The 11,784-nt window shown below is 39.2% G+C and overlaps 1 protein-coding gene across 1 annotated transcript; it reads left to right on the forward strand.

Annotated features, from left to right (window-relative positions):
- Nucleotides 1–4,674: 4,674 nt before the first annotated feature.
- QRFPR (pyroglutamylated RFamide peptide receptor) lies at nt 4,675–10,810 on the forward strand. Its single transcript, XM_010286795.1, has 5 exons — nt 4,675–4,827; nt 5,079–5,140; nt 5,936–6,171; nt 7,764–7,861; nt 10,213–10,810. The coding sequence occupies exons 1-5, from the start codon at nt 4,686–4,688 to the stop codon at nt 10,614–10,616; spliced, it is 942 nt and encodes a 313-aa protein (XP_010285097.1). The 5' UTR covers nt 4,675–4,685; the 3' UTR covers nt 10,617–10,810.
- Nucleotides 10,811–11,784: the final 974 nt, after the last annotated feature.

Here is an 11,784-nt window from a genome sequence, read left to right on the forward strand (position 1 = left end):
ACAAATGGGTTAAATATTAAGTGAAATGTGCATGCATTATTGGATCAGGGACTAGACTGCAGTACCTGTTTCCCTAGTAGTGAGTATGCGAGTTTGCAGGTATTGTGGTGTTTGTTGTGTGTCTTTTTTTCCTGGCTGAGAAAATCTGTAAGTATTCTTGTGAGATGGTCCATTTCAGATGGAGGTCCTGAAGGTGGGGCCCTAATGGTAGTGCTTTCTCTTGAGGTTGGAGAGCCAGGATTTGAGGCCCCCCTTTCCATACTTCCCTTGTTCAGTGATTACAGCATTCAGTCACTTTAAGGGAAGGAGGAAGCGATGCATCATCATGGGAAGGCTTAGATCTAGTAAGACCTGCCTTGCCTGTTAAATTGAGTCTCATAAGCAAGCTTGTGTTTAGTGTCCAGAATACTGTATGCAATTTTGGACCCACAGTATGAGAAAGATATTGATAAACTGGTATGAATTCAGCAGAGAGCCACCCAGATGTTAGGGATGGGAGCAGCTGCCCTATATGGGTGGAAGAGCTGAGGGAATGGAGCTTGTTCAGCCTGGAGGAGGACAGTTTGGGGGCAACCTAGCAGCATTTTGCAGTGCATAAAGGAGGTTATTGAGAAGATGGACCCAGGCTTTTCACAGCAGTGCATGGCAGGAAGATAAGAGGCAAAGGGCTTCAACTGAAACAAGAAGGTCAGACAGGATATAAGGAAAATCTTTTCCATGTGAAGACAGTCAAACAGAGGAAAAGGCTGACCCAGGGAAGGCTGTCCTGTCTTCAGCCTTGGACATTTTCAAGATCTCAATCTTCTGGGCTGTGTCTGACTTGATTGCTGATCCTGCTGTGAGCCGTGAGGTCAGATTAGAGACCTCCTGAGTTTGATTGCAACCAGCATTATTCTATGGCTCTTAATTCTCCTGAATGCCTGTCAGGACTGACTGAGACAACTCTGTGAGGCCATGTTGGGAACCTGTAGCCTAGAAGTATCTGATGGAACAGGGCAATAGAATCAACACTTGGACTTCTGTAAAGGACTTCTGAAGTCCTTTCAGTAATCTAATTCCAATTCAACAACAACAAGCTTTCTTTTAGGAAAGAATGTGATTTAGGGCTTGTGGGCTTGGAGATGGTGTTTTGAAAAGATCTACTGAAGAGTTAATCTCCATATAGATGTTCTGTTTCAGAGTATTCCTGGAATAACCAGTGTGTTCACTCTGAGCTTTTTAGTATTCTGAAATAATAGTTTCAGGTTGTCTTTTCGCTTTTTCTATACACTGCCCCAACCCAACTGCCACCATTCTGAAATACTTACCTTATTTAACTATAAATGATTCTCATTTTCCATGTGTACAAAAGCTGACAGTATCTGTAGTTTGAAAACATAGGCTATGTAATTTATAGTGTTAGAAGACTTTCTCCAAAGACTTCAGTAATTATCTAAGCAGTTTGGAATGCCTGGTGTTTATAATTAAAATAATGAAAGTTTTGAAAACTAAGAACAGGGTTTATGTGGGAAAACATTCCCTATTATGTTAAGTACAATGACCCCTGGTATCTCAGGATTGAGTCCCATTCAGACATACTAAAGATGGGGGAACTGGATCTCAGATATGATGTCAGATTTCCATTGAAGTTGATGACTTTTCATTTGGCCATGGCATTCTAAATGCTGTATGTAATTATTTTTCCCCCCCAAACATAGCTGTTTCAAACACTCGTGCAAATGAGAGTTGATTTCCTTGCTAAACAGTCACTTAACCTTGGTGAAGTTTTGCAATTGGAACACTAGTGTCTCTTTTTTTTTTTTACTATTGATATATAGAGGCTCTTTGAGTAGCTTTTAGCTACTGTCCTTTTGAAAATTTCATGGTTATAAAAATGCATGTGGCTGTTTGCCTTTGGCCACCAAGTCCATTAAGGAACCAAAATGTGTGCCGTGTGCCTCAGAGCAGGTATTTCTATTTCAGCCCACTCTGTCTAATGAAAAGCATCCTTTTATTTCACGTTTCTGGAGCTGCTAGTGTCACTCCTCATTAGCAGTAGGATCAGTAGGATCAATTTGTAGGCATAATGCAGACTCTTACTACCTTTAACAATTACTTTTATATAGCTTAGGTGATCACTTTTTGTGAGTTTGTCTTCAAAGAGATGAAATAAAGCGTTTCTGCAGCCTTTTCTCCTGGGGATTCAGCTAAAGGCATAGTGGTTGTCTGTGGTCTTTGTCAGTGTAGTTATTGGGAAGAAAATGAGACGATATCAGTAAAAGACAATGAAGATCCGGGAGTTTGGGAGTTACTACCAGATGAACTTGGCTATTCTATTCACTCTTTGAATAGTTGGGCACAAGCTGGAAATTCCACCAGGCTCATATAACTTCAGTGAAAGTCTTTCTCATTTTGTTACCTAAGCAGAGTAATACAGTGATATTTCTTTGCTTCCTAAGAATACCCTGGAATAGTGCATTACAGGAAAACGGCTATAATGGAGTAAAGTTCAAATGGACTTAACTTTATTTAACTCTGATTTTTCAAACTATGAGAAAGAGCATATGGTGAAAGGGTTTTTTTTTGCCACAGCTCCAGCACTCAAATTTGAACTCATTTCTTTAGTGAAACAGGAACTTAAACATTTTTCATGTACAAATTTTGCTTTTCTGTTCATATTGCTTGAATCAGGAGTAACTTTTAACTTAGTGAAGAAAAAGGTTGAAACTAATAGTGGAAACTCCCCTTTTGATTCAAAGGAGTAGGATTTGGGTTTGGCTGAAGATCATTTTAGCTCTGCTTTACTCATGGCAGTAAGCTGATTTTCAGAAGTGGCCAGAAACTGTGTGCCATAGCCGCCTCTTTGGTTATATTCACCATTTTTCATGTGCAAGGTATGATTTGAGAAGGTATGATTTGAGCTTGCTTTTTGTTATCTCACTACAGAAGTTTCAGTGCGCTGGTTGAAGGACTATAAATTTGACCTGAGTGGGTCTGGTGCTTGTATGTGTAATACATATTGTACTGGATGTAGTGAGAAACTGATGAGATGCTGAATTAATAAGATACTGGCTGTGTTTCATAAGGGTTTTACTTTGTGATTACTGAAGCCAAGGAAGAAGTGGGGGGAATTTTATGGTATAAATTGCAACTGATACAAGACATCAAGATGTCTTGTCTTGCCCTTTCTGACACCCTGGAAGAATGCATTCTGTGTGAGAAACAGACATGCAGCCCAGTGTATCTTCTTCCATGCAGTCCCTACTGACCATGCTAAGATTTCATTCAAGTAGCTTGAAATTGGGCTGCATGGTATATTTTATTCTGTTTTAAGCCAGATCTGCATGCACATTCACAGTGTTGCTGGTGTTGAATTATGCACTTGAAAGGTGCTTGACTTCCATCCTTTGCCCCTTGCCTTCCCCTTCCCTTCTTAGAGCCACAGAAAAAGTGGTATTTTGGGCAGCTAGAATGGACAAGACAGTAGCAAACCAGTTCCTTCTTGTAAGAAACAGCTGCTTTTAGCCTGGCCTAGCAGACAGAAGTTTCCCTGTTCCTTGTTCCCTTCGTGGAGGACAGGATTAAGTTTTGATAGTTTCCTGTTTGTTTTCTTTCTGTTTTCTGTGCTCTTTTTTGCTTAAGATGTCTGTAGCATCTTAAAGCTTGACTTACGGTTGGATCAGATACTCCTTTGGCTATCTTGGGTTTATGGATTATATCTGGGTAAAGTATAATTAATGATCAAGTAAGGGAAATAACCCCAGCTGTTGCTGAAATGAATAGCTGATACTGAACTGTAAGAATGTGACGTAACTGTGAGAATGCAGACATCCAAAATTATCTCAGGGTCAGAAAATGAGTAAATGAGAAGTAGGTTGGGAAAGATGTTAACATAAGATTTTTGAGAGAAGAATTTACAACACATTTCTAAGATGGTTGGGACTTGAGCATGAGTAGTGGAGAATGACTAATATGTTAAGAATTGGATATGTACTTTTGGGAAGCTATAGCTGCAGTGATCTGTGCTAGCTGTGTACAAATACAGTGGGAACCTATACAACTGTGAAAATGCAGGCAGGAAATTGCATTTAATTTGGGCAGTGTCGTTAATGTGTTAATCAGGAAAGAGGGAGACTTGGAGAATGGAAAGATGAAGAAGAGGTTGAATTGTTCCTCTTATGTTATGCCTCTTGGAGGTCTCCTGTATATATATTGCTTGGCAGAATGATGTGTTAAGTGCCCAAGTGTACAAATGGAGTGGTATTTAAATGAGTGGAAAGAATGTATTTGCAACAATGGAAAAGGTAAACTTTAAACAGGTAACACTAAGATAAAACTGGAGAGTAATCTGCCAAGATAAAAAGGTAATAAATACCACTGTAACTTGGAAAACAGAAGATGGAAGACTTGGTCAAAAGTGAAATAGGAATAAGTGTCAGACTGCTACAGAGCAAGTGAATACATCTTTAGAAGTCTTGGTTTTTTTAGTGTGTACGATGGAAGAATGACTATTGAAAGCTGCATTTGATGAAAAGCGTAAATAGGTGGCTTAGCGGTTTAGCTGTTAAAATAAATCTAAGAGCATTAGTCTGTTCTTTTTGCACAATAGTGCTTTAGTGATGAAGTCTAGTATTAATAGCTTTTTCATTAACTGTAACAGTTGGATACCTTACTTTCTGACTCTTGCAGGTGCCTTCGCATGCAAGATGGTACCGTTTGTTCAATCCACTGCTATTGTAACCGAGATTCTTACAATGACCTGCATTGCTGTGGAAAGACATCAGGGAATTGTGCATCCACTAAAAATGAAGTGGCAGTACACCAATAAAAGAGCTTTCACGATGCTTGGTAAGATTTTAGGCATCTCCAGTAATCGTGTGTATAGAGAAATAATCTTCAGCATAGCTGGTGCAGATGGCGTGACAGAACAAAAGACAGAACAGAACATGTTGACTGATGTATACCTTCTATAGAGAACTTTGTTCTTTATTTAAATTGTCTACTTTGCCTGACTCTTTAAAGTTGAAGCTCTTAAACTGTTTGTACCAAAACTTATGCTGCTTGTTGTACAAAGTGTTAAAAAGTGTATTTCTTTACAGGGATCGTCTGGTTGCTGGCTCTTATTGTTGGGTCACCTATGTGGCATGTGCAACGGCTTGAGGTATGTTAGGTGAAATGGGAATTTACATTTTAAACTCAGTCCTTGCTGAATCTCTTTGTGCCTTTAGCAATGAAATGAAATAAAACCCTAAGAAATGACAATGGGATAAGAGAAGTGGAGATTTTGTTCTGTGTGCCAGTATGAGAAAGCCTAAGGATTAAGATTTACATGCGCTGGAAGGACTACCAGCAGGGACTAGTCATGTCTACCCTCCCCAACTGTGTCAGTGAGCTGTAATTACATCTGTGATTTCCACTGTGGCTTCCTTTTGATTTATAGGTGTGCTGGCACACAGCAGTATAGTGCTTAGATACTGTTTCAGGATGACACAATGTTCCCTGACATTTGGAAGAACTGCGCCTAGTTTAAAATATAACTAGCTTCCCATTATAGTTTAAGGAGATACTGTACACTTTTGGAGGGCAAAAAAAAAAAGGCTTGTCAGAATCTGCTGCTTTTAAGTCTGAATGTTAACAATTTTTTTTTTTAAAGTAACTAATATATGAGGTTTCTATACACCCATCTTTGCTTGCAAAATGCGTAGCCAAGGTCTCCTTTGAAAATCCTTGTTAAAAAAAAAAAATAGTTCTAAGGAGGAATGCAAATCAGAGCATCTCTTGACCTCTCTTTGTCAATTTGGATCAACCCAATACTTGATGTGGAAAAATGCTTGGAAGAATTTTGTCACTTTGCAAAGTCTCTGTTGAATTTTCGTTGTTGTATTAAGAGCAAGGAATATTTGAATGTACTTGGGGTAAACGCTGTAGTGACTCATATCCTTTACACTTGTTACAGGTTAAATATGACTTTCTATATGAAAAAGTGTATGTATGTTGCTTGGAAGAGTGGGCCAGTCCGATTTATCAGAAGATATATACGACCTTTATTCTTGTTATACTCTTCCTTCTTCCACTGATGTTGATGCTTTTTTTGTACACTAAAATTGGCTATGAACTCTGGATTAAGAAACGAGTGGGAGATGCTTCAGTTCTTCAAACCATTCATGGGAGTGAAATGTCTAAAATATCAAGGTTTGTGAAGTAAAATACAGTTGGAACTTTGACTTCTAGAAAGCTTTTTTTTTTTTTTGAAAACCAGTGGGGGGGGAATCTATCTTTCCTTATCCGTTGGGATATCTAGAAGCATAAACCAGATTTTTAAAGCTAGCTAGTTATTTAACACTTGGATACCCAATGTAAGGCAGCTTAAACATATTGTTTTCTTCAAAGAATAGTGTTGCCACACCTTGGAAATCAAGCCCTTTCAATAAATCTCATATTATGCATTGTGAAATGCTTGTTTTTAAAAGATGTAGGCCATGAGTTAGAAGATGACAGGGAAAACGCTGCTACGTTATTTCCATATGGTCTATGGTAAGTTCTTTATGTAATTCGGAGACTGTGAACTGTGAAATGATCCTATTATGAGTTAAATTGGCATATGGGAAAAAATCAGAATTAATTTATAAACTACTTCAGTACAGTTTAACTTTATACAGCTTCCAAAGAGTTTTGAGTGTTTTCAGATGTGTTTGTATGAGACTATCTAGATGGTAATGCTCTATCTGAAAAGTTACGAAAATCAGTAAGTACAAACTTTGCTATTTGTCACTAAATATGAGCTACCCTTAATATTACTTCATGTTTTTTTGTTTCATTTGGCAAATTGATCTATTGCGTGATGTGCTAGCAACCTCCAACAGTTCTGCTCATTGAGGAAAGTATCAACTGTAAGGAGACTACCAATGAACAGCTTAAAGATAAATGATTCCTTCAATATTTGTGTAAAAATGCACTTAAGGAAGTGGACCCTTGTAAGTCAGAACTGAAAGAGGATGCAATCTCGCAGGAATTAAGGTGACATGTAATCTTCGGGCTACTCCTCAGTTTATTTTCACAGAGTGGGGAGAAGTTCCTGTAACAGCTACTGGTGAAGTGCTGCTGCTTTAGCTCGAGTGAGACATCCTTCTTGGGATCTACAAATGTAGTTATATGAATTATTTATCAGTTTGGGGATAATGATAAGTTCATGTATACCTTGAGTTCGTGAGATATTATAGTGGAGGCAGGCAGTGTGCTTCTTGCTCTTATTCTAGCACTTCACTTACCAGCAAAGGAGCAAAGGTTGAACATTGCAGGTTTAGTTTCACTTACACCCTGTCAAATTCTCTGTGGAATCAGGTGCTGTGGGTATGGTCAGTGCTCCCAGATCTAGGAAGGGACTCTTGTTTTTTGAGCTATTAATGGAATTTCATGTGGTCTGCCTTCCCGCCGCCTCCCCCCCCCCCCCCCCACCCCCGCCACCATCTCTTACTGTTGGAATTGCATCTGCTTGAATAGAGTGAAAATACCGTGCAAGATATGTTAATGTCATTGGTTGCTGCAGCTGCAAAGTGTGTTGTTTTCCCAAAAAAGAGAACTAAAAGATGTTAATTGATGTACTAGATTTATATGATGCTACATTTTTTGTTTCAAGGGGAGTTGTGTACTTCTGAGCATTCTTCCAGGGTCTTGTTTGCATCTGCAACCATCAGAACATACTTACAGATCTAACTTGAAGAGACATACTTAACTACTAGTCAATTTTTAGTGATTCAGTATGGAATGTCTTGATGCAATTTCAGGAAGAAGAAGCGAGCAATTGTTATGATGGTGACAGTGGTGTTTCTCTTTGCAGTCTGTTGGGCCCCTTTCCATGTAATTCACATGATGATAGAATACAGTGAGTATCTGCCGTTTGTCATACAATAAAGCCTTCCTTTTTTTATTTTCAGTAATGGAACTACAGGTTGTGAAAAGCTAGTGCTGCTGCAGCATTCAGCTATAGAATACCTTCTGCTAGCAAAAGTTAATGTTGTGCTTATAAATCCTGGATCACTGTCTTGTAATAGAGATACATAGTCAACAACAGATGAATTACTCTTAAGAGAGTACAAGTGATTGGCAGATCTGAAGTGCTCATGGGAAACGAATACATTTCAAAAACCCTATTATCATAGAATCATTTAGGTTGGAAAGGACCTTTAATGTAGTGTTTGGAGATACCTTGTATCTGAGGACTTGTGTGACAGCTACATCTCTTTTTCCCTGCTGTGTGAATTAAAAAAAAAAAAAAAAAAGATATTTGTGTCTTGCTGTAAATCCTACTGAACTTTGTTGTAGGGTGGGTGGGAGGGAACCCAAAATCTCTACCAGCTCTTTTAGAATGTAAGCCCTTCAGAAGGGAGATTGTAATTTCTTCTGAATTTGTACAGCACATAATCCAGTCACAGAATCACAGAATTGCTAGGTTGGAAAGGACCTTCAAGATCATCAAGTCCAACCATTAATCCAGCGCCACCATGTTCCCTAAACCATGTCCTGAAGTGCCACATCCACACGTTTTTTGAACGCTTCCGGAGATGGCGACTCCACCACCTCCCTGGGCAGCCTGTTCCAATGCTTGACCACTCTCTCAGTAAAGACATTTTTCCTAATATCCAATCTAAACCTCCCCTGGCGCAACTTGAGGCTATTTCCTCTTGTCCTATCACTGGTTACTTGGGAGAAGAGGCCAACACCCTCGTCGCCACAACCCCCTTTCAGGTAGTTGTAGAGAGCGATAAGGTCTCCCCTGAGCCTCCTCTTCTCCAGACTAAACCACCCCAGTTCCCTCAGCTGCTCCTCATAAGACTTGTGCTCCAGTCCTGAAAAGGAGGTTGTTAGGCCTTACAAGACTCAAAAAGCAAGACCTGACTGTTAGGATTTTGAGCATATCTCTGTAGATTCTTTCTATTTCTATGGCTATCATGCTACCTTCATTTGCTGAAAGGTCAAAAGTACCTGGCTGGAAGGTAAAAGATATTTCCAAGTATAAAACCTCTTGAACAAGTAAACTTTGAATTCAAATTTAATTTTAATTTAAGGGTGAAGACTTCTATTTGCATCCACTTAAGTTGTCATACTGCTGGTAGTTAAACTGTTATGAAATATTTACCCCATCACTTGCCCTGGTTTTAACGAGGTAGGTATATTGGAAATATAAATACTGGGCATCATAGTGATAATACCCAATGAATCCAGTTGTATTTTTTTCAGTGCTCTCAACTGAATACTAGCCTGGAAATGCCCTCAGTGCTTGTTATTTTTGCTTTTTGCTATTTGCCCTGTTCTTGCACTTTTCATCTCCCATCTCTTGCCTGGGTACTGGGATAGCCTGTGAGACTATGCAGCAAGTTATGTGTAGGAACAAGGGGAAGTTGTCAGTAGTAGTTGTACTCTGCATGCCAAAGGCAGCAGCTGTTTCTGTGTCTACTGTCACAAATAAGGTGGTAGCAGGTAAATCAGTAGTCATGCAGCCAGTCAGCTGAAGGAAATGATGTTTTTGCCTGGGCAGAATCAGAAGTGCAGAAGCTGTGACTATTAAGATTGTCTGGATTGCCCCATGTTAAGGTTGCTTATAAGACTGAATTGTTTGCTCCCTTTTCATCACTAATTTCAGAAATTACTTCAAGTGCTGCAAGGACTTTATTTTACTTGACGTATAAACCTTTGTAGTATTTATACAGAGTTTGGTCACTGAGTATTTGAATTCAAGGAATTCAGAGTCCTCCGTGATCTCAGTGGTTAAAAAGTGACAGATGTGACCAAGAAGGTGTATTTTTATGTCCATGGCCTGGTCTGTGTCAGCACAAAGAAGGCCTGTGTGGTCAGTGACAAGACATGGATTGGCGTTAATACACATTTGATACAGACATGAAAATTAGAGCCAGAAGAACAACTCCAATAAACAAGGCTTGTATTTAGCAGGCTGGAACCTTTCTGTTGCTTGGCCATTGGACAAGTTTTTTGGCTCAAAAATTGCCTCTTTTGAATGACTCTGTCCGTATTTACATATACACAGAGCAGGGCTATGTGGTAGATCTTGATCTTCCCTTGCTGATGAAATCCTGTTGCTGATATTAAGAACCTCCAGCAAGGTCTTTTGTTGATTTTTAAACAAAAGCTTCTAAGGCCAGACGGGATGTAAACAGGCTAAGAAGTAGGCATTTGTGCCATTCCTTGCTTAAAGCATATTTCCTTTTTCCTTTCCAGGTAATTTTGAAAAGGAGTATGATGATGTGACAGTCAAAATGATCTTTGCAATCGTCCAGATTATAGGATTCTTCAATTCTATTTGTAACCCTATTGTGTATGCTTTCATGAATGAAAACTTCAAGAAAAATTTTTTGTCTGCCATCTGCTTCTGCATTGTCAAAGAAAATTCATCACCAACCAGGCAACTTGGGAACTCGGGGATTACTATGAGGCTGCAAAAGGCAAGCGTTTCTCAAAGAGACCCCATTGACTCGGACGAAGCCAGGAGGGAGGCATTCAGCGATGGCAACATTGAAGTCAAGTTCTGTGATCAGCCAGCTTCAAAAAGGAATTTGAAACGGCACCTTGCCTTATTCAGTTCTGAGCTTACTGTGCATTCTGCATTAGGAAATGGACAGTAGCATCACAAAGGTTTTGAGAATGGGAGCAACACTCTCTTCATATGATAACTTTGAATAAGCCATTTAAAACAGTTTTCTACTTTGCATGCTGAAAAGAGGGGGAAAATATTTTGTGGATTATTATAATATTGGGATAATGGTTGAGAAAATGTAATATATTTTATCAGGATCAGGAGTAACACTTTGGAAAACAATTACTCTGTAGTTTCCAGGAGGAACAAAAACCAAAGAATTTCTTCCGAAGCTAATTTAGGGCTTGTTTGCCCTCTGCTTTAGGTAAACCAAACAACTATTGCTTGCTCTGTTTTTATTCTGTGTCTGGATGCTGGCACACTGCTGGACCATATGCAGCTGAATGCCAGAAGACAGGAACTATGGAGAGAGTGCACACTTTTTTTGGACAACTTGGAAATCTGACATGTGTCTAATGTTGTAAGATCTGCTCCCTGCAGCTCTGAAGACAGAGGAGCGTCAGATCCGGGTTCAGGAAAAATGCAGACTGAGATGCAATTCTATTTTGGAAAAAGTAGTACATGAAAGAGCCAGCCAGAATTTGACTCCGAAGAGATTAAGATTTAAACGTTGCATGCATGTTCAGATTTTGTTAGCAGGAAGCATAGTAGAAATTAACAATGCATGCATGATTAATGTGCTGTTTTTACAGGTTAATTCTTGGGTACAAATGTAAATGCCAGTGTACTGCCCTGTAAACTACATTGTTCTGCTGAAAAATGTAGAAGTTGAAAAAGTGCTGCACAAGAGTGTGCAGAGGCTGGAGGTGTGGTCTACAGAGTAAACACTGAGTTGAACTTAGTCATGCTTGGGTACTTGACATACAGTTTGAAAGTACGATGATGCCGTTTTCTGGAGGCATATAAGATCCAGAGCTGTTTGGGGCTCTATGGAAGGCTTTCAATTGAATATCATGGTCTTTTGACCAGGTGCTTCTCCGAGGACATGCACAAATTTTTCTGTCTCTCCATTGTCTTCAAAGTGGATTAATTACTGTCTAAGAACAAGGCCAGTGTTCTGTTATTTTTAGGCTTCATAGTAAATTAAGGGGTTGAAATGCATATAAATTCTAAATGTTTTTGTTCTCAGTGGGTCAAACTGAAAAATTGTGAAAGGATGCATACAAGTGTGGGACTGGGGCAAAAGTGGGATCTAT

Source organism: Phaethon lepturus, unplaced genomic scaffold, assembly GCF_000687285.1.
Source record: "Phaethon lepturus isolate BGI_N335 unplaced genomic scaffold, ASM68728v1 scaffold12415, whole genome shotgun sequence".
NCBI classification, from domain to species: Eukaryota; Metazoa; Chordata; class Aves; order Phaethontiformes; family Phaethontidae; genus Phaethon; species Phaethon lepturus.